The 21,609-nt window shown below is 33.6% G+C and overlaps 1 protein-coding gene across 4 annotated transcripts in view; it reads right to left on the bottom strand.

Annotated features, from left to right (window-relative positions):
- Positions 1-21,609, bottom strand: part of DPH6 (diphthamine biosynthesis 6) — a 190,086-nt gene that overhangs the window by 58,034 nt on the left and 110,443 nt on the right. For all 4 annotated transcript variants that reach the window (XR_004320524.1, XR_004320523.1, XM_032481551.1 and 1 more), the window contains exon 6: positions 12,173-12,234. Coding sequence is in view for 2 of the 4 variants with exons in the window: in XM_032481551.1 (XP_032337442.1) it covers positions 12,173-12,234 (62 nt within the window). In the remaining 2 variants the exon portion in view is untranslated. The remainder of the gene's footprint in view (positions 1-12,172; positions 12,235-21,609) is intronic.

Below are 21,609 nucleotides of genomic sequence, written 5' to 3'. Positions count from 1 at the left end.
ATGTGTTTAACACACAAAACAATCTCATGCTGTATATGCTCATTCATAGCACTTATTAAAGAAGTCTTTATTGCATGTCAACTATAGGTTTGGCATTGTTTCAAGTGCTGAGAATAACAATGGAACAGACATAAATTCTGTACAAAACAGCTGTCTGGAAGTATAGACAGAAAATTAAACAAGCAATTGCAAGAAAGAGTAGTGATTGCTTTGGTGGGTGCATGAGATGCTGTGGGAGTATAAAGCAAACTGGACCAAATTGGAACTGTTTGGACCAAACTGGAAGAAACTCAAAAGCTTTATCAAAGCAAGTAAAACTTAAGCTGAGATCTGAAGGATGAGTTAACCAGGAAAGTCTGGAGGAAGAGAGAAAGAGGGAGAGAGAGAGAAAGGGAGAGAAGGCAGGAGAGAAGGGAAAACTGTTCCAGAAGGAACAGCATGTGTTAAGTCCCAGAATACACAATGGGTATTTGAAATGAGTTTGGCACAGCTGAAGTATAACTAGATGAGTAATAGTGGAGAGATGAGGCTGATAAACTAGGAGGAGGATAGATCTAAGGGGGCTTCATAAGCCATGCTAAGTTATTATCCTGAAATCAGTGAGAACCTATGGGGATGTTTTAAACAGAAAACTGAACCAGTCTCATTTGTCTTTTGGAAACATCATTCTGGCTGCATAATGGAGAATGGTTTGGAGGGCAATAAGTCAAGAAGCAGAAAGAACTGAGGAGTTGCTGGAGGGACTGAGGCAGGAGGTGAAGATTCCTTGAACTGGGGAAGTAGCAGTGAGGATGGAAAGGAGAGGGCAGAATGCTGAGAGAGATTTTAGTACTCTGAGATAAGTTAATTAACTGAATGTAGAGTAAGGAAAGTTAAAAAAAAATAAGAAAAATTCCCAGATTTCTGCATTGGGAAACTAGATAGATGGTAGTTCTGTTTACCGGTATTTCAGTATAAGTAGCAACAGAGTCTAATGACCTTATCTTTCTCAAATTTTATGTGGCATGCGATGCCACTGGTGTCTCCAATCTTTGCGATATTTTCCTTAGGCTTCTAACCTATGGTTAAACTTCTCTGACTCCTTTCCCTCTTGCTTCTCCTAAATTCCCTCATGATTCTCTCTGTAATACATTCTTTACCAGTTTATGCCCTCAGGTAGCTTATGCACTCCATGATTTCAACCATCATCTTTATGTTATTCTACTGTTGTGTACACTATCACTACTAATTAAAGACAATTTCCCTATGCCTTAAAATTAAGAAAATGATAAAAAATTACCTTATTTCATCTTCAAAATGACCTTTAAGAATAAAAAAAGAGTATAAGCTCTGAAATCAGATGGATTTAAAGCATAAACTCCAGTTCTGCAACTTCCCAGCTGTGTGACTTTGGAAAAGTAAGTCACCCTCTAGGTGATTCCTCATCTTCAAAAGGTAAACATTAACAGTAGCAACCTCATAGGCTTGTTAGGTGATTAAATAAAATGCATAAAAAGCACTTCACACACAGTATGGCACTTAGTAAACACTTAATAAATACACAGCTTAACTACGGGGGTAGATAAAGAACACATTGTAGTGAAGCACAGTGAAAGCAGCTTTGCAGAATTGGTTAAAAGCAGTAGCTTTGGAGACAGACAGTCCTTGGTTCAAATCCCAGCTCTGTCACTTTATGGCTGTGTTATCTTAGGTCATGCAAACTCTTGGACCCTCACATTACTGACAGCTACAATGGAGAAAACAGCAGCACCTACCTCATGGGAGAACTGTTTTCAGGAATAAAACCATGTGGGAAAGAAAAGTCTATTTTATTGCCCAGTACATAATATATACTCAATGGAATGGTTGTTAATTTTATTTTTTCTTTTTTCCAGAGGGGAAAACTAGATTAATTTGATAAGTGTTAGCTTAGAACTAAACAAAACCAGAATTTAAAGTCATGTCTGACTCTGATAAATAACACATCCTAGTCTTTAGCCTGAACATCTCAATTGTGCCAACTTCATAGTTTAAAACAAGATGTCTTTGGTGTATATATTATAATTTAAAACTCAGTATGTTTAAGACCAAGCTTATCATGTCCTTTCTCAACCCTGATCATCTCTGCAAAAATATGTGCTTCTAATTTCCTCTGTCATTATGTGTGGATTAATCTTGGATTCTTCCTTTTCCAGATTCTGGCAATTTTGGTGCCAATTTCTTTCTCATTCTTCCATCAGAATCTTTCTCTCAGTTTTGTTCTCTCTCTCCATCCCTACCGTCAGTGGCGTCATGCTTGAAGCCCTCACACGTGTTCCCTTTAATGGCATACTGTACTCTTTTTCATTTCCAATTTTTTCTACTTCCAATCCATGAATACCGCTGTCAGACTAAATTTCCTGAGATACCTTTTAATAATATAAATCCTTGCTGATGAGCCTTCTGTATCTTGTTATTTCTCGCCCGAAATCACTTGGTCCATCTCTCTAGGCCCTTTATGATTGGGTCTTAAATTCCCAACTCACCTGTTTCTTAGTAATCTACCAACACCAGCTCTTGGTTTCATTTAAAGCTCCTCATTGTCCAGGCATGTCTTCTTGCCAACAAATCTTCTTCATATTGATTCACTTTGTTGCCACCACCCATGTAAATTTCACCCACACTTCAAACCAGTTTAAGTGCTAACGCTTCTATGACATTGCTCTCAGCTACTCCAGGTCATGTGGCCACCATCCATCTTTTAGCTCCCAATTACATTTATAGTTAATACCAATTTGGCTTTATATGGTCCAAGTTATTAGGGTCCCCCTTCTCCAACAAGACTCTAAATTCCATGAAAAATACCAACTCTTTGACTTATTTTGTGCCCTTTATAGAAGTTAGCATAGAACTGGGCACATAAGAAGTCCTTACAAATACTTACGTTCAGTTCTATTAGTAGCACATGACACCAGCAATTAAGAGTTCTACAATACACACTCAGAGAAATGTAAGAGACATGTTCAAGATCATATATTGGAACAGCCACTAACTATGGAAAACTTCACCTCTTCTCTTTAACTACAGCAATTAATGGGCACTACTACCAGGTCAAATTCCTCAAAGTATACCTTTAAGAATTTTACTCACTTCTCTAAAACCTTCAATTACTCCTCATTGTTTAGATAATTAAATCCTCATTTCAGTATTCAAAATCTCTCACTATATGGCTTCAATTTTTTTTTTCAGCTTCCTCTCATAGTACTCAACATATACTCCAAACAATCCAGTCAGTCAAAATCCTATCCACTTCTTAAAAGTCCAGTATGGCTGTCAGTTTATCTCTGAATTTACTCAGAATTCTCTCAACAATATAGAATTTTTTTTCTTCGAAATTCTGTTGTACATATTTTAAAGTTTTTTAGAGTACATTTTAATACACCTTGGAATTTATATTTATAATAGTCATTGGACAACTCAACCATAGAGTTCCACATATACTCCCCACTCAGTTATGTTCAAAATTCAAAATCTCCTCTCAAGGATGTTCTGCCTTCTCTTGACTTTCAAGATCGGTTAAAGGTGTTCTTTACCATAAAGTGAGAAGTGCAGGGATCAAGGATTAAACTTCTGTCTCTCTTACTCACAACATCAGATCAACTTCAGTGAAATTCTCTTTCCCTTTTGCTTTTTTAGTGATAGGTAACTGACACTGTAAATTATTCTTTTGTCAAACCCATAAGGGAAGAGAAGTTAACTCATATGAAACAGAGCTTTAAGCTTGAAATCAGCATTACACTCATCCTGCTTTAGCTCTTACAGCAACCAGCTGAGTGGTATACTCCTTTGTCAATACGTACCTGCTTACTTTTGACTCAGGCTAGAAGCCAGATTTCCCAATTCTATGTGAATAGTCCTGGAAAAAGCAACCAGATCTATAGACTCACAATTTTTATATAATATGGTTTCAACTCTTCCACTTAGCAGACAACTTATACTTATCTCTTGATTAAAGAGTAACTGCTGCTGGTAAAGATAGTAGACTGAATCCACGCATCTACTCCCACTCCCTTCTAAAACCTTTGTGGGAGGTAGTTCATAAAAAGGCATAAACTCCAAAAGATAGAGAGCAGAAGAGAGGAAGTGACAAAGTCAAGGAACTTAACAGAACCAAAAACACTGGGTCCTAGGCCAACAGTGGAGAATGTGGAGGACCAACCCAACTTACACAGTAAAATAACTCCTTCCTCTAAACAACTAAGAAACTGGTGGCACCAGGTATTTCTGGAAGTAAAGGGGAAATAAAAAGGACATCGAAATAAGAAGCGTTGATTGGTGGTCTGTTTCACAAGCAGTCAAGTTTCCCAGATCCCTTCCCTCTAGGCTAGCAACTGACTCTCCTCCAACCTGGCAGAACTGTGAAGGTTTATTCTCTGCAGAGGGTAAAACTGAGGAACTAGCCTGGGAGAAATGAGATGCCGCTAACGGCAGAGGTACTATAATAAAAACAGAAGGATTCAATTAATGTATGCCGGTAAGATTCCATAGCCATTCTCCTTGTTCAACTCCCAGGGGAAAAAAACAAACAGAAACAAAAACAAAAAGCCTGAAGCGTATCTTCATTTCAAGAGGATATTTCAGAATTCTTTTCTTTGGAATCTAACCAGCTCAGATTAAATGATCTAGCTATATTTCTCAATGGTGAAACTCAAGGTCACAAAACCCCATCCACTTAGTGCCTAAAGAAAAATTTTAGGTCTCTACTCTTAAATGTGAGTAGAACACCAAAGATTATCAGAAACATCTCTAAAATGAAAATTAGAGACCAAAGTAAACAATGGAGACAACAGATTATGCAAGAGAGAAGAAAAATTATAATAAAGGTAAAGTATTATAGATTAATTAAAAGAACATTCAGAAAACAAAAATGAGCTTTTATAAATTAAAAATAAGATATGAAGAAATGTAATTGAAAAGTCTGAAGGTAAAATTGAGAAATTTTCCCAGAAAGGGCAAAAAATGATGTAGGTAAAAATTAAAAGAGAAAAGTTAGAAATTAAAGGAACATCTAAATAATAGGAATTCAAAGAAGCAAAAACAAAGGAGAGGTAAACCAGTGAAATAAATCAAGAGAATTTCCTAGAACTGAAATTTTCAAACTAAAGATTCTACCTGTCTTAGCACAATGGATAAAAGCATGCACACCCAAGACACGGCACACTAGAGTTTACAATTCTTGGGGCAAAAGAAGTATCTTTACATAGTCTTACAGAGAGGAGATGGAGAGAGAAATAAATAAGGTTGCATACATATAAACAGGAATCAGAATGACTTGGGCTTCTAAACAGCATACTAAGACACAAGGGAATGAAGCAACACTATCAAGATCCAGAAGGAAAAACATTCCAAATATAGAATTTATGACTTGCTAAAAAACCAATCAAATGTGAGGAAAGAATGAAGACATTAACAGATACTCACGGTGTCTCAAAACACTTACCTCCTGTGGACATTTTCTTAAAAATCTTATTAAGAATGAGAATAAACTAAAGAAAAAGGAAGACACTGGATTCAGGAAACAAGGGCTCCAAAACAGAAAGAGGGTAAAGGGATCTCCAGGATTATGAGGAGTGATAGAATGACATAGCCTTGTAACAGGCACAGAAGAAAACGGGTCCAGCTTACATACACCAGGTCAGAAGGCCCTAGAAGAGACTTTAGGAGAAGGAAACTGAAGAAATATATGTGAACATCTGGCTGAGAGATTAGCAAACTGGCAATGAGTATAGCATTGAATTAGTGGTTAGTACTCAGAAAGCTAAATAAGTGAACAAGACAATTATTAATTCAAATGAAAAAATTAAAAAAGTTGTACAGGAAAGGTTTATTACCAGAGTTTATTACTTAACTCAGCTGTGTTTTTTATTTTCATAGTTAATGTAAACACTATTGATCCAACTGGAATTGCAAAATAACCATTTGGGAAGTTGGAAGATGAGTACACACATGTGATGGAGACAAAGGGAGTAAAGATAACCACATCTGCACAATACAGAATGAGAAGTCAATAAATAATACTAAAATTGGGGGAAATCATAAGTAGTAATATGAAGACAGGGAAGTCCATATCAAATAATCAAGTATGAGAGATGAAAGTAAGATAGTGAAATGAGTGAGAGTCAGGAGAGACTCAGAGGCTTGTTTCTGTAGCGAAGTTTGAAGAATCATTTCAGAGTATTAACTTTGACAAACATTGTAAAATATCACAAAAATAGGAATATTCTTAACAAACATATAAAGAGCAGTCCAAAACTTTTAAAATTTGATGTAACGTTCATATTAAAATTCATCTCCCTTTTTGAACAATGAGAAAATAATCTTATGGAGGAAAAACAAAAAAGATAAAATAATTTTACAATCCATTGTTCACTTATCAGATGATAATTTTAGGATTCTGCAGAAGTTTAAGAAGCAATGGCTAAAATAATCCCACAGTTAATTTAGAGTTACATACTTCTAAGACTTCAAGTTGTATTTTTGACCCAGAAATCACATTCTAGGAATTTATCTAAAGAAAATAATAATGAGAAATGTACATGAAAATTTATTAGGAAAGATAATAATCCCAGTATTATTTATAGTAACTTAAAATGAATGAAATTATTTATAATAATTTAGTAACAACAAATACTCCTAACAAAAGAGAACTTGTTAAATTTGTCATGCTATATTCATATGCAGAATATAAATATGATGGAATTTATACAGCCATTAATTAATGTATTTTCAAAGCAGTTATGTGGGAAAATAAATACAGCATATTAGGAGAAAAAAGGAGACAACTTGTATGTATAGTTGACCCCAATTACATAGATAAAATATGTGCAAGTGTCTAACTTCATGAACTTGTGTGTACAACAAACTCTCAGGAAATAAAACATCATGGAATATACTGATATGTTAGCAGTGTATATCATGGGGCAGAAGAACTATGCTTTTTATTTCCTTCCTTATACTTTTTCATACCTCAGATTTTCAGCATTAGTCAGGTATTCTTATGTAGTTTTTCAAAAACTCCCATTTATTTACTAGTGGGAACAGGGAAGGGAAAGGGGCAATACAGGCATGGGGGATTAAGAGGTACACAGTATTATGTATAACATAAGCTACAGGGATCTATTGTACAACACAGGGAATACAGCCAGTATTTTACAGTAAATATAAATGGAGTATAATCTTGAAAAATTGTGACTCACTATATTGTATACCCATAATTTATACAATATTGTACATCAACTATACTTCAATTAAAAAATAAAAATTCCAACTTATCTCTATTTCTTATCCCTATTTTTTTTCTTTATCACAGGGAAACACTTTAAAGAATTCAGTGTCCTTGAAAATGTATTATTATTTTGTGTACCTGTAGTTTTAATTTATTTCAATGTTGCTTTTATTCATTCAGTACTTGGCTGCCATCTGCACACTGAATAGATTTAACTGTAGACTTGCACTTTGTAATGTGTACCCACCACATTTTAACTAAAAGCTCTCCCAGGAATGGATACCCATATTGCCCCCAACAACCCCTAAACCATCAAAAATAACCCTGCAAAGACTATTCTCACTCAGGAGGTCGGAGGGGATACTCACTCTAGGGAAACCATCCATTGTTTAAAATTGATGAAGCAGACTATAACTTCCAAGCTTATTTTCCCATGGATAGACTATGCTGTGTTGAGGAATTTTAATTTTATTTTGAGACAATGGGGAGCAACTCAAAAGTTGATAATAGAAGTGTGATATGATCAGATTTGCATTTCATATATAACATGATGGCAACATTGTACACAGTGGATAGACAAGGGGCAAGACAGTGAGGAGATAGACTTGAGCAAGATGATAGGGAAGACAGATTCTAATGCGGTGACACGAGGATAAAAAGGGACAGATAATATGGTATTAAGAAGGCAGAATCAAGAGAATGTGGGGCCTTATTTATGAATAATGGAACATATGAAATCATTTATTTCAATCCTTTTTTTTTTTTTTTTTTTGGCTTGGATACCAGAGGAAACAATGGGGACTTTCACTCAGGAAACATAAACACGGCAGAAATATGTCAGAAGATAAATGTTCAGTCCTGCACAGTTGAGGCTGAGGTGCTTGAAGACATCTAAGAGACAAAGGTGCCCAGCTGGCAGCTGAATACATGTCTCGAGCATCAAAAAATGATGGAGAAACAGGCTTAATTGTCATAAGAATAATATTGGTAGTTGAAGTCATGGAGGTATTTGATATCATCACAGGAGGAAGGTTGTGGATGGAACCACAACGTATAAGGGCTGGAAGATAATGGGAAGCCCCAATAGGAAGCTAAGAAAGTACTCAGAAATTCAGGAGTGAGTAGTATCATAGAAACCAAAGGATGACAGTTTCAAGAGGGCACACACTCTTCCAGGGAAATCTAGAAAGACAGGGCCTGAGGTATGTTGCTGGTACTGAGAAACTAGAAGATGATATAGTTGGTCATTACATCAAAATTACCTTGTGCTTGCTAAAAGAACTTGTTTAAAGGTCCTTCAGAACCTAAATTTCACAGTGGTTAAAGAGTATAGGCATTCTTAACAAGGTTCCAGTGAACTGTACCCTCAGGTCTGAAAACAACTGTGGCAGATTGTAAAGAATAAGGATCTTGTTTACTTAATTCATCACATATACTCAGTGCTCATCACAGCATCTGTCATATTCATTTCAGGGCCTCAGTAAATGGTAAATAATTAAAGATGAGAGCAAATGAATGGATAGATAGAAGAACAAATGACTGAATGACAGAACTGAAAAACTCACATCCTTGCCAAAATCTTGGTAAGATTATTGGAGCTTATATTCTGGTGGGGTAAGAGAAGGGGCAACAGAAAATATACATGGAGACAGATAAATAAATAAGATAATTCGAGGAGATCTCCTTTAGCTGGGGTAGTCAGGAAGCTTCTCTGAGGAAGTAGCATTTGAGCTGTCACTTAAATTTTGAGAAAGCCTTAACCATGTGATGGTCCCAGGAAAAAAATATTTCAGGCAGAGGAAAGTCCTAAGGAGAAGAAGAGTAAATAAAGTGTGCTTAAGTAATAAAGAGGCATACGTGGCTATGGCTCAGTAAGACAGAGACTGGTAGAAATCGAGCCTGAAAAGATTGATCAATGCTGACCGTACAGGGAGGGTCTCATTGGTTGTGATATCACAGGAGTTTGTATGTTATTATAATTGAAATGAGAAACCATTTAAACTTTAAACAAAGTAGTAATATATTTGATTTACACTTAAAAAAAATCACTCTGTCATCTGTATGACTAATGGACCATAGCAGGACAATGACAGAAGAAAGCAGACCAGTTAGGAGTTGATGTGGTATTCCAGACAAGAGATGATTACAGTCTGGTGGTAGCAGCAGAGACAGTGAGAAGTGCTTGGATTTGGAATATATTCTGGAGATAGAATAGACAAGAGTATGTTAATAGGTTGGATATGGTAGTTGAGGGAGTGTAAAGAATTTGAATTTTAGCCTGTAGGCAATGGGGACTCATTTAAAGTTTTGAAGTAAGTGAGTGACACAATTACACTAGAATATATTAGAACAATGATCTTGAGGCAATAAGCAAGATGAATTCTTTGGGAAATAAAATGAAAGGTAGAGGCAAATTTGGAGGTATCAGTAACATGCTAGGTCTGAAGTGACAGTCATCTGAATTAAGGTGATGACAAAGGGAACGGCAAAAAGTGGTGGATATAAAGGCTGCAATCAAGTTTGTAGAGATTTAATTTGCAGTGCCTTTGGGCACTACAATTTAGCAGAGAAATCTGGGCTAGAAATATTGGGGAGTCAGCGGAATAGAGCTAGTAATTAAAGCCATGTGAGTGATTGAGATCACCCAGGAAAAGTTTGTAGACCAAAAATGGAGCCTAGACTAGGAACTAGCAAAAAAGAGACTAACAGTGACCAGAACCAAAGGAGAAAAACTAGGAAAATGTGACATCATGAATGCCAATATAAGCATTTCAAGAAGAAATGTTTAAAACTGTCAAATAAGGACTGAGAAGTATCTATTGGGTTTGGTAAAACTGGAGACCATGGGTGATCTTGATCAGAGCTCTATCCATTTAGAGGTAGAAAAAAGAAGCCACGTGCTAGGTATATGAGGCATCTGAGACATGAAGAAGTACTGATTATGAATACAGATAATACTTCTGATATTTTTATTTTTGAAGCAAAGAAGAAAGAGAAGTGGAAGAAAGAGAGAAACAACTAGAGTAGAAAGGGAATCTTTAGGATGGGAGAGGGTAGCATGTTTCAACAGTCATGTGGAGGAGACCATAAAGAGAGAGAAGAGGAAGACCCTGGGGTGGGGAGGGGGAGGGTTGAATGCAAGTTCTCTAAGAAGGCAGATGCTAATGGGATCCAGAGCACAGAGTGGGTTCGCCTTATACAGGACAAAGGACACTTGTCCAAGTCATAGCAAGCAAGGATAGGTGTGGGTGCATGGTTAGGAGTGGTGCTCAGAGGTAGAGGGTTTCCCAGGATGCTGATTTCTGTTTTCTCTGTGAAGAAAGAACCAAGTCATCCTCTCAACATGAGGGTGAGATATGAAGGGATTTGAAATTTGAGGAGACTAGAGAAGGAATAAAATGGCCATCATGGAGAATTGGTAGAGAATGTCTCCAGAGAAATGTAAGATTGCCAGGTCACGTGAAGAACTTGCTGAAGTTGAATAAAATAGTTTCTGCATTTCTATGTTTAAACATCCTATGATAATACCCAGGTTAATTCACAATCAACATTATGGCAATCCTAAAACTTTACTTGCCTTTTCTACAAAGAATCCCTATGTGCTTGAAACCTGAACTCACAAATTCAAGTCTTAGAAGCAGCTTACAAAAACTCTTCTGCCAAAGCTCCAGTCTCTCATTTCTGAAGTTCTCTTTCTTTCACTCTCATAAATGTAATTTCATTATTCATCTACACTGTTTTTGCATAAGCAAAATTTAGTCTGATGGTAGTGAATAGATATGAACATATAACTATGTCGGCCATAGAACAAACTGCTGTGAGAAGAGTCCTACCAGAGGGGCATGGAAAGCAACCATGTTCATTAGATAGACTTAAATAAATAACACCAAATTATCTAGAAATTGAATATAATTTACCACGATTATAGAATCATTTTATTTTTATTTTAATTTTCACTATTTTCCTAGCACATATTAGATGCTTAAATAATGCTTAAAAGAAGAAATTAACATTAAGGATTTCTAAGCATTTGATACATACTGATAAACCAGAAAATAATCAGATACAAGTAAGTCTGAAAGAAAATGTGAAACCCAAACAGCTTGCGAAGAGTATAACTGCTAATAGTTCACATCATAGCAATGGGGTTAATAATTCCAAAGACAATTTTGATGAAATAAGAGCATGGGAGGGAAAAATGTTAACATAATAAAGGAGTTCACTTCTTTCACAGAAGGTGATTTTTTTTTCCACCATGATTGTAGAATTTATAAAAAAAAAAAAGCAAAACACCCTAAAGATTACATCATTCTACTTAATTTCGCATTTCCATACTAATAATAACATCTGATCCCTCACTCATAAAATACAACACAGTTAATAGAAAAGAGCAAAAATAACAAAATCTTTCTTTAATATTTAGAAACTTGGAGTTGACACTTAGGACTTGACAATGATAAGTATTGAACAGTGGTAATTTAAAGCCTTGGGATAATGTCTTTACTACTCTGCAAGTTAATTTCCTAATTGGTGAAAAAGAAGAGATTAGATTAGATAATCTTGAAATGAACTTTCCACTCACATTTCTGATGGAAACGCATCTGATCGTGGAGACCATCAGGTACTGCGGGAGTACAGTACTTTACAATGTCCATTTGAATTTATTAAAACTTTTGACAGAACAATTTCCTTTTAGACATAGCTTACTTACTCTTTTTGTGAGCTCAACAAGCTGGTCATAACTTTCATAATTAATTTTAAACATAATTTTAAACATTCTCATATCCATTAGAGGTTTAATTTTTTCATAAAACCGTATCATCAATATATCTGATTTTTTCTAAAAATTGATTTTATAATCATCACATCATGGCATTGCTTTTTCTCCTTTCAGATGCCCACATTTTGAAAGCTGGTATAAATTCTTACCTCTAAGAGATAAGGCTCCATTTGATCCAAGGTTTTTCCAAGATGTTTACCTGGATCTAAACCTGCCAAGAAAGATTAAATATTTTTTAGTTAACTATTAAATTGGAGGTTTAAAGACACATTTCCCTTCCCTAGGCTCTTCCTTGCATAGGAAACCAGTGTGTGTGTGTATTTTAAATTACTTTGATCCTAAATCAAAATGTACTTTTGCTAGTATTTTCTTGGGTAACTGGTTTTCTTGCTCCTGAAAAATAAGTTTCATTCCAATTCATCTCAATTGCACTTCATCAAATACCAGATGCATTGTTTCAACCCCTTTTACATTTTTGAGGAACTGTAATTAGGATGGGAAAAAAGGTATCATTTCAAAGATATGAAATTTAAATCCTTGTTACTATTATTACTATTATTATTTTGTTTTACTCATGGACAACAGTGAGAATTTTCTGACTTATACTAATTTATCTCAGCCTTATTTGGAGAGTAAAAGTACAAAATCAAGGAGTAGTAGACTTTATGCCTATATAATTAACTCATTTAGTGGCATCTAAACACAAATAATCGTATTACCAAATTAAGTAATATTTCATTTCAGTGACCACTTATGTGACAATATGTTTTTCAAGAAAAGACAGAAACATTCTGAAAAATCATTATAGTACCAATAGCATGTGCATAATCTCTGATAAAGATATTCAACTGATGTAATAGTAGAGTTTATGTGGGTGATGGGGTATAGGTGAACTACTGTGGACAAAAGGAATTCTTCCCATACGTCAAAACTAACCTGTCAGAGGGAAAAAAGAATCACACGTCGCAAGTCAGCTATGAAATTAATAAACTAATATTAGATATTTATACCCATAATACATGTATTAGCTTAGGTTTGTTTATTTTTTACTATTTTTATGTTTATTATTAGTTTAAACCATTTAGGTTATTAATTATACAAACTGAATAATAATTTTCTCCTTCTAGTCAGATGTCTTTTTTGGTAATATAACATTTCTTATAATCACATACAAAATAATAAAAGAGAAGTCAGGTAAAGCTTAAGGATTCTTCTGCTACTGAGTATTAAGTTACATCAAGTCCAAAGCAAACAACTCAGACTAGCAGCATTAGTAGATTATTTGAGTCTACTCCCTTCACAACAATCTTATTTTCATGGTTGTATTCACTAAAATTTCACAAAAATTCACTAAAATTCACAAAATTTCAATTGGCTGTGTAAATGCAGAGATGAAATAATTGTTGACTTTGTCCAGTTCCTTTATTCCTGTCAACCAGTTTGCAATTCAATGTTTAAAATGAGTAAGAAAATGAAGTATTTTGAGACAAACACTCATTAATCATCACTCAGATTTAACAAGCATTAATATCTTGCCATATCTTCTCTACAACTTTGAGAAATAAACACCACCAACATAATAGAATTTCAGTAGTATATCAATCCCTAATCAATCTATTTCCTCTAGCTTTTCTACATGGATAACCATTCTTTTGAAGTTGGTATGTTATTTCCTAACTATGCTTTTATAACTACAAAGGTACATATCCAAAACAATATTTGGTATTGTTCATATATATTAAATTTTTACATGAATGATAAGTTTTCACTTGTTCTGTTCAATTTAATTATTAATGAGATTTACTTACATTGATGACTATGGCTCTGGTCCACCCGCTTTTATTGTTTATTGTATCCCATTATATGGATATATCAGAATTTACCCATCCACTTTACAGTAGATGGACAGTTGGGCATTGACTTATTTTTAACATCTGTTTTGCCACTGGTAAGTACTTTCTATGCTGCAGTAAATATGTTTTATGTGAAATTACTATGATCGAGAAGAAAAAAACACATGTATATACAAACATATATATGGTTATATAATCTTCAGGTCTATTAGATATTGCCAAACTCCTCTCCAAAGCAGCACTGCCACTTTGTACTTTTACTATTAAAGAAATAGAATTCTTATTTCCTATAATGTGAAAATAACTGAATGTTGTCAGATTTTTCATCTTTGTCAATCTGAGATATATGGACATATAAAAATGTTTTGGATACTTGTTTTAATTTTCATTTTCTGCTTACTATTAAAAGTAAGCACTTTTTCATATTTCATTGCCCGTTCATTCAGGTTTTCACTTCTATGAATTGCTTATTAATCACTTGCCCATTTTTAATGCTGAGTTTTCTCTTTTACTTGATGATTCTAGTTCTTGGTATATTCTGAATGCTAATTCTTCATCATTATGGGCATAGTAAACATCTTCCTATTCAGTGGCTTGTAATTACAGTTCTTTTAATTGGGGGAGATCTTTTGATCAACATAAACTTTTTACCTTTTAGTAGTCAAAAGAATTGTTATTTTAAAATGTTTTTCTTTGTATTATAACAAACCCTTTCATGTCCCAAAGTCATAATATTAGTCCCTTATATTTTCTTTTCAAAGTTTCAAAAATTTTCTCCTCACATTTAGATCCTCAATCCATGTACAATTTACTGTCAGTTCTCATAGATGTAGTGTTATAACTGTATCTCTTATTTATGGATAAGCACTGTTTATGGAATCCCTTCCCTACCAATGTATATGCCACCTCTGCCAAACACAAAATTTCCATTCATATGTAAATCTGTGTCATGTTGCCTACAACTTACTTTAAAATATTTCAGCATAACCAATATACAAGTGTCTGTTTTAATCTACACTTAGAGATGGTTACTTGACAACCGAAGGACTCAAATCAGAACCCGTAACTCCAGAGGCTATAACTTTTACTGCTACAGTTATCTTTATAACTTCTGGTATTACAGTTATCTTAGATCAGCAAGAGAAAGTTTGCTAATTAACATGTCTGTTAGAAATGATTTTTCCTTGTGAAATTTATTTATTTAAAAAACAAATTATATAGTACTACTATGTGCAAGGCACTGTGACAAGTACCCTACAAATATTAACTAACTAAATTCTTATAACATCCAATGAATGGTATTATCATTGTCCCCACTTATATAAGAAAAATTGAGGCAAACAGAAGTTTAATGACTCCAAAGTCACCACTTCCAACAGATGAAACTAGGATTCAAACTTAGGAAGTCTGGCTGTGGAGTCCAGGCTTTTGACTACTGGATCATGTTGATTCTCTATGTTGTTAGGCATGCTTCCATCCATACTTCATTTACTAAGATTTCTTTGCTGTTTTCTTGATCATACTTGTTAATTCTGCTGTTTCACAGCATGAACAAACACCAAATTTTAAAAACACTTTGTCCATAACTACTGAAATGTGTTCTCCAACATCTTCACCAATACTAGATTAAATTTAAAGCTTTTGCCATTCTGGAAGAAAAAATGGTATGTTCTTGGTATTTTTATTTGCATATCTTTACTCATGTATGATTGAGGTGTAACAAGTTTTTCAGAAATTTGTGGCCAGATTTATAACTTTTTTTTTTTTACTGTGAATTGACTATTCATATTCTTTGACTATTTTTCTAACAGACTGTTCATTATTTTTTCTTAATAATACTTAAACATTTCTAAATCAAGGCCATTTGCTTTATGAATTCACACATGGTAGAACATTTTATTGGTGATTGGTCTTTGATTCTTGATGGATCTTGTCACATACTTAGCAACTTGGAGAGTCTCATCAAGGTGCCAGCTTTTCGTTGCTGTTTTTAAAATTTTTTCACGTTTCAACCTCATAAATTTTACTCTTATGTCTATCATTTTCTTATTTCTGCTTTCTTTTTATTTATTCAATAGCTTATTTATTTCTAGCTTATTGATTTGAACACTTAATTCATTTATACTTACACATTTCTTATTTTTCAAACAAAGATTTAAGTACCAATTTAGCTACATCTCAGAGGATTAGAAAAGTGGCATATTTATTGTCATTCAGTTTTCAATATTCTGTCATTTTTATTAAGTTATTTAGAATTACTCTTGTAAGTGTCAAGACATATTTGTTTATTTTTACTACCTTTTGTTGTTTTCTAATTTGATTGCATTATGGTCAAGACTGTAGTCTTTATACGATAATTCTTCAAAATTTGATAAAGTTCCTTTGTGACTTCTGGATAGTTAAGTTTTATAAATGCCCCACTTGTGCATGGAAAATGGGTCTGTTGAGAGCAAAACACAATTCTATACTTACACACACCTCATGATCTTAATTGTTAATTCTGTTGTTCAAATCTTCTGTAACCTTACCACTATCTCCACACATGACTTTCATCATATATTCTATTTATCAATGTTATAAAACCAGCTTTCTTTTGTTAATATTTTCCTGATATACATGCAACCAGATTTTGAAAAATTTTATCTTATAAATACAGGTTCAAAGAATTATAAATGTTTTTTACATTTTACAATTTTTGTCTGGACCTGTTTCTCTCATCTTATTGTGGACATTTTGTTACATTAAACTTTATACATATATAATTTCCTTTGCCATTTTCTGCCTCATAATGGATCAAAAAGATTTTTCGTGTTTTCTCTGTTGATTATAAAGCTCTAGACTGAATTTCTACTCTTCAGTAATCACAATTTTTAACACACATTCAAAACCACAGTATTGAAGTCTAAAGGTATTAAGTATCTAAAAATGTATGAATCTTATAAATAATAATAGTTATTAATCTAATAATGTGTTTAGCATCTTTTTGACCAAGAGAAATTAGCATGTTTTAACTAGACACTAAGTATGTTCCACCATTTAAGTTGTTAACATTGTGTTAAATTTTAGTTTCATCATTTTTGGTAAGAAAATGTAAGCTTACCAACACATTTTACTATGTCTATGCTCACTACTGTCTCTCATTCATTTCTCCTGGAACTCAATTCATTTGTAACTGAAGTCCACTCTCAATTTTTCACTGAAGATCTGTGAGTGGTAAACTCTCCTAGTTTTTACATGTCTGATAATGTCCTATTTCCTCATCACCACCATGTAACAGTTTAGTTGTAATATATTAATTCTTTAGGCATTAGTTGCTCCCAATGAGATTTACACTGTCAGTCTGATAGTGGTTCCCACATAAGGAATTTTTATTTTCTTTGTGCTAGATCATACAATTTTCACTTTACTTATTACGTTCTGTAATTTTAAAACAAGGTGTCTAAGGTTCTGTTAAATTTTATTCATGCTGCACAGCACCCGATATGCATTTTCAATTCCACAACTCCTATCTTTCTTCAAACCTAGAAAATTTTCAGCCATTACATCTGTAAATACTGTTTTTCTGCTTTTCTTTTATTTTTTTTCTGAAACATCTACTACACAAATATTGCAATTTCCCAATCTATCCTCCATATTTTAAAGTTGCTCTTTCAATTCTTTACTTCTCTGTGTTGTCTTTTGGGTGAATTACTTTTTTCTGCTTCATTCATTCTCTCTCTGACTTGGTTCATCTAGAGTTTATTCTGCCCACTGAATATTTTGTTTTTTAAACGACTATGTTTCACTGCCAAAATTTCTAATTGGTGACTTCATATCATACTGTTGTTGTTTCATTTTGAGTGCTTTATTTTTCTAACTGATTGCTTTCTCTTTAATGGATGCTTTATTTTTTCTTTATCTGAGTTTCTCCCAAACAGGGGGCACTTTCAGGCTGTTGCCCCACAGTTGCTTTTGCCTGTTTCCTGACCCTTTGTATTACAGCCCCACAGCTTCAGTCCTGTACTATTTTGTACACTTTGTCTATTCATTTCTAATTCACAGAGATGTTTACAATGCTTTCCAGCACAAGTATGTCTTTCATACTTTTCCTTCATATATTCATCTATTACTGCCATGGTTTGGGGTGGAAATTTGGAAAACTCAAGGCAAGAATGTACAAGGCCAGAATGGCAGGAAGCCACTTTTTAGTCTCGCTTCCAGCTCCTTGATTCTCGTATATATTGATCACACAACACATACATATCACCTCAGCACTTAGCACTAGGCTACACATCATTAAAATCATTTAAAAGGTCTCTCATAATTGAATCTAATAATTTATGTTTTGTGTTCTCTCCAAGGATCTGGGAGTAAATAAATACCTATCTAAAAGGCATGAGAGGGAATTTAAGACCATATGGTTTTATGTAGAGCACTGAAAGATCAAACTGACAATCTTCCCATTTTTCTTGCAATCTTTTAATTCACTGCAGAAGCATCAGGCCCCAGTTCCGAACTGTTAACGTAGAGAAATAACTGTTGTATCTCATTTCAAAGACAACTGCAGTCCATGATGGGTAAAGTGATTTGGCTCAGCTTTAGATAAGAGAGTCAGTAAAATAAGTAAACAAAAGCCACACTGGGCAGAATTTTTCCACATGAGTCTGTATTTATCACAGAGGTATACCCTGGTAAAAATTAGCTGATTATTTCAAGACTTCTGTGTATTCATAGAAATATTTTCAATTTATTTATTCCTGGGATAAACACTGAAAATTCTATGGATCTAAAACAAGTAGAATAAATTGAACTTTAAAACTTTAAGGAAGATTTTAAAACATTTTTCTTAAAGACATTATAGATCATTTCACTGAGAGATTATTGTAAAATTCTAAAATAGCTATAAGACAGCTACATTTCTTTTTCCTCAGAGTTAATAATAAAATAAGCTGCAGGGATGAATCTTTATAGTTTGGTGATGGGGTCTGCACCATGTTTAGTGACGGGGTAGATGCCATTATGATTCATGGTCTGATGCTTTAGATATTTCACGCAGGGCAGACAATCAGTAACCACACTTCACTTACACATAATGATAGATAATTTCAATGGACATGTAAAACCAAGGAGATGGCAGAATCTAAGAAATAAGCAATTTTGACACATTATAAATTTATCAGAGGTTATGTTTGGTGGTTTTGGCAGGCTTCTTTGGCATAAACAATGATTTAGGAGTTGTTACCTCATAAGATTGTACTATTTAAATAGATTAATTCTCTTCCAAAAACTGTCTAAGTTTTAATAATGAAACTGGTTGTCTAGATTCAATAGAATAGTCTATGTACCCTTCTGAATGAATCATTCTACTTTAAATCAACACTGTGTATAATACATACTTGTGTCAGGCTAACTTGTTCCACCGTACTTGGTAATGACTACTTAAGTCCTTTTCTCCTGACACCTTGCTGGTTACTCCATCTGAGTGCAGTCTGTCTTTGCTTCCATTTTTCTTTTCATTAGAAAGTGACAAGTCATTGGGGACCTCATGGTAACTGCCTATATGATGTGCACTTCAAATTGTTTTTAAAAAATATTTTCTCAGATAAGATCCAGAGATCTCTATCAATTCAAGCTTTTGTCCTTGAGAAATCAATGGCCTGAAGCCATCCTGATTTCTGAGATCTCTTCTAAACTAGTTGAGACCATTACACGAGATGGTATTTGTCAGGGATGTGGCAGGAAGATTATTCATCCTACCCCAGAATACATTCAGATATGGAACTTTTCTCAAGAAATTTTTTACTGCCTAAAACACTGATGATTCCATAAATATTAAACTATATGCAAATGAAAACTCTTTGTGAGATATTTTTATAAATATAATGAATGATTGAATATTTAATTTTCTTACACTTGCACATTTTTTCACAACTTTCTTCATTTAGAAACATCTTAGTATTATATGTACAATCTTTATGATATTTGCTTTAATTTCTCTAAATGGAACAAGACAATTATAAAGATAATTTTAAAACAAGGATCTGGAGAAACAGATCACTTAAACTTAAGAAAAAAAAAAAAACTGTTAGCTTATCTATAATTGTGAAGCCCAAAGATGTTAATCTTTATCTCATGTATTTTGGTTTTGGCATTTTCTAACTAGATGATATGCACAGAGAGTTCTAACATTGAAGATCCTTCATAATTGAGAATGGAAGGTCAGGGTCAGATTAGCATCAGTAAATAATACATTTATCATCGGATTTATGCTTTAAGTCGTTTAGAGAGAAATATTTTAAATAATAAAGTCAATGTTTGATTAAAATTTAACACAAAGCTAAGACAACATAAATAACTTCTCAGTTTAATTTACTTGTTTTATCAACAGGAATCCACTTATATTTCTAAGCACAACTAAAGAAAGATGCTAATATATCACTATACTTGCTCTCAAATGATTCTAGTATATAGACTCATTTTAGAGTATATGAATATATAACAATACCTCAGTAATTTAATTGTATATATTCATTCTATTTTCAATTTTTAAGCATTAGCCATTCTACTTGTAAATGCAGCCAGTCCAAAGGCATAACCTTCTCTTTCTTTAAATAAATCCTAGTATCTAGACCCAATACAATTTCAGTATAATTTGAAAATCTCTCTCCTAATCTTTGTAATGTCATCATTCCCATTTTATTTTATATAAAACTGCATTATGTTAAAAACCTTTGAGGGACTGTGAAAAGCCTATGAAAAAGCCTTACTCGTTCATGAGCTGGGTCATGAATGGACATAAACTGTGCTTCACCAAAACCCTAGCTGTCTGTTCAATTTACCTCCTGAGTCAGTCAGTTGTGGAATATGAGTCCCAGTGCATCTAACTCTCTTTTGAAAACCTTTACAATCATTGAGATGGTTACATTTATTAATATTGATATAAATATCAGTATCAAAAATATCAATATTAATAAAGATTATTACAATCCATAGGACCCAAGATGATATTATATTTAAAGTACATTTTAACTCAAATACATAAATAAGTTACTTTAAATTACTAACAAAATTTTCTCCAAAGCAGAGAAAAAATTTATTATAAATTCTGACACCTAACCATTTAATCATGTCTTATACACATTCCTTGATGGAAGCTGGGTGGATGAATAAACCCACAACAAGACCTAGGCACTGGATAACTCCATGCAGAATTAAGAAATTAATTAGGAGGAAGAACCATAATTTGCAGAGCTGACATCTATTTTACTTTCCTTGCATGTATCAATGGGAAGCAATTACAATTCAATTAAAATATTCAATTTTATTACTTTACTGACTGACCTTGAAGTTAATGCCTATTTTATTTAATTGCATCATCTATGAATAAATGTTAACCCTACAATGATATGCCCCATTATTTTCAATGCATTTTTCAACTTCTCAACTGAATTATATCAGTCAATTTATTGTCTACTGTCATGAAAGCAAGTGGAGGTTTATTTCTTCGCGACAGCCCAATATATGATATGAGAGAAATATCACAAAATGTTTGATAATGCTATTTTTAACAGAGTCAAGTAAAATGAATTGTGTTCTCATCTCAACTTTTGTAGCCTAGACTTTTACTGTAAAATCAGTAGGCAATATTAGAAAAGGTATAATCACTCTGAGAAGCAATTTCTAGTCTGCCTATAATTCTTGATAAATTTCAATGCAGACAAGAATGGAGCATCCTGTGTATCTTCAAAAGTTGA

Source organism: Camelus ferus, chromosome 6 (genome assembly GCF_009834535.1).
Source record: "Camelus ferus isolate YT-003-E chromosome 6, BCGSAC_Cfer_1.0, whole genome shotgun sequence".
Lineage (NCBI taxonomy): Eukaryota > Metazoa > Chordata > Mammalia > Artiodactyla > Camelidae > Camelus > Camelus ferus.
Note: the sequence above shows the minus strand (reverse complement) of the source record. Positions and strands in the feature narration are given on the sequence as shown.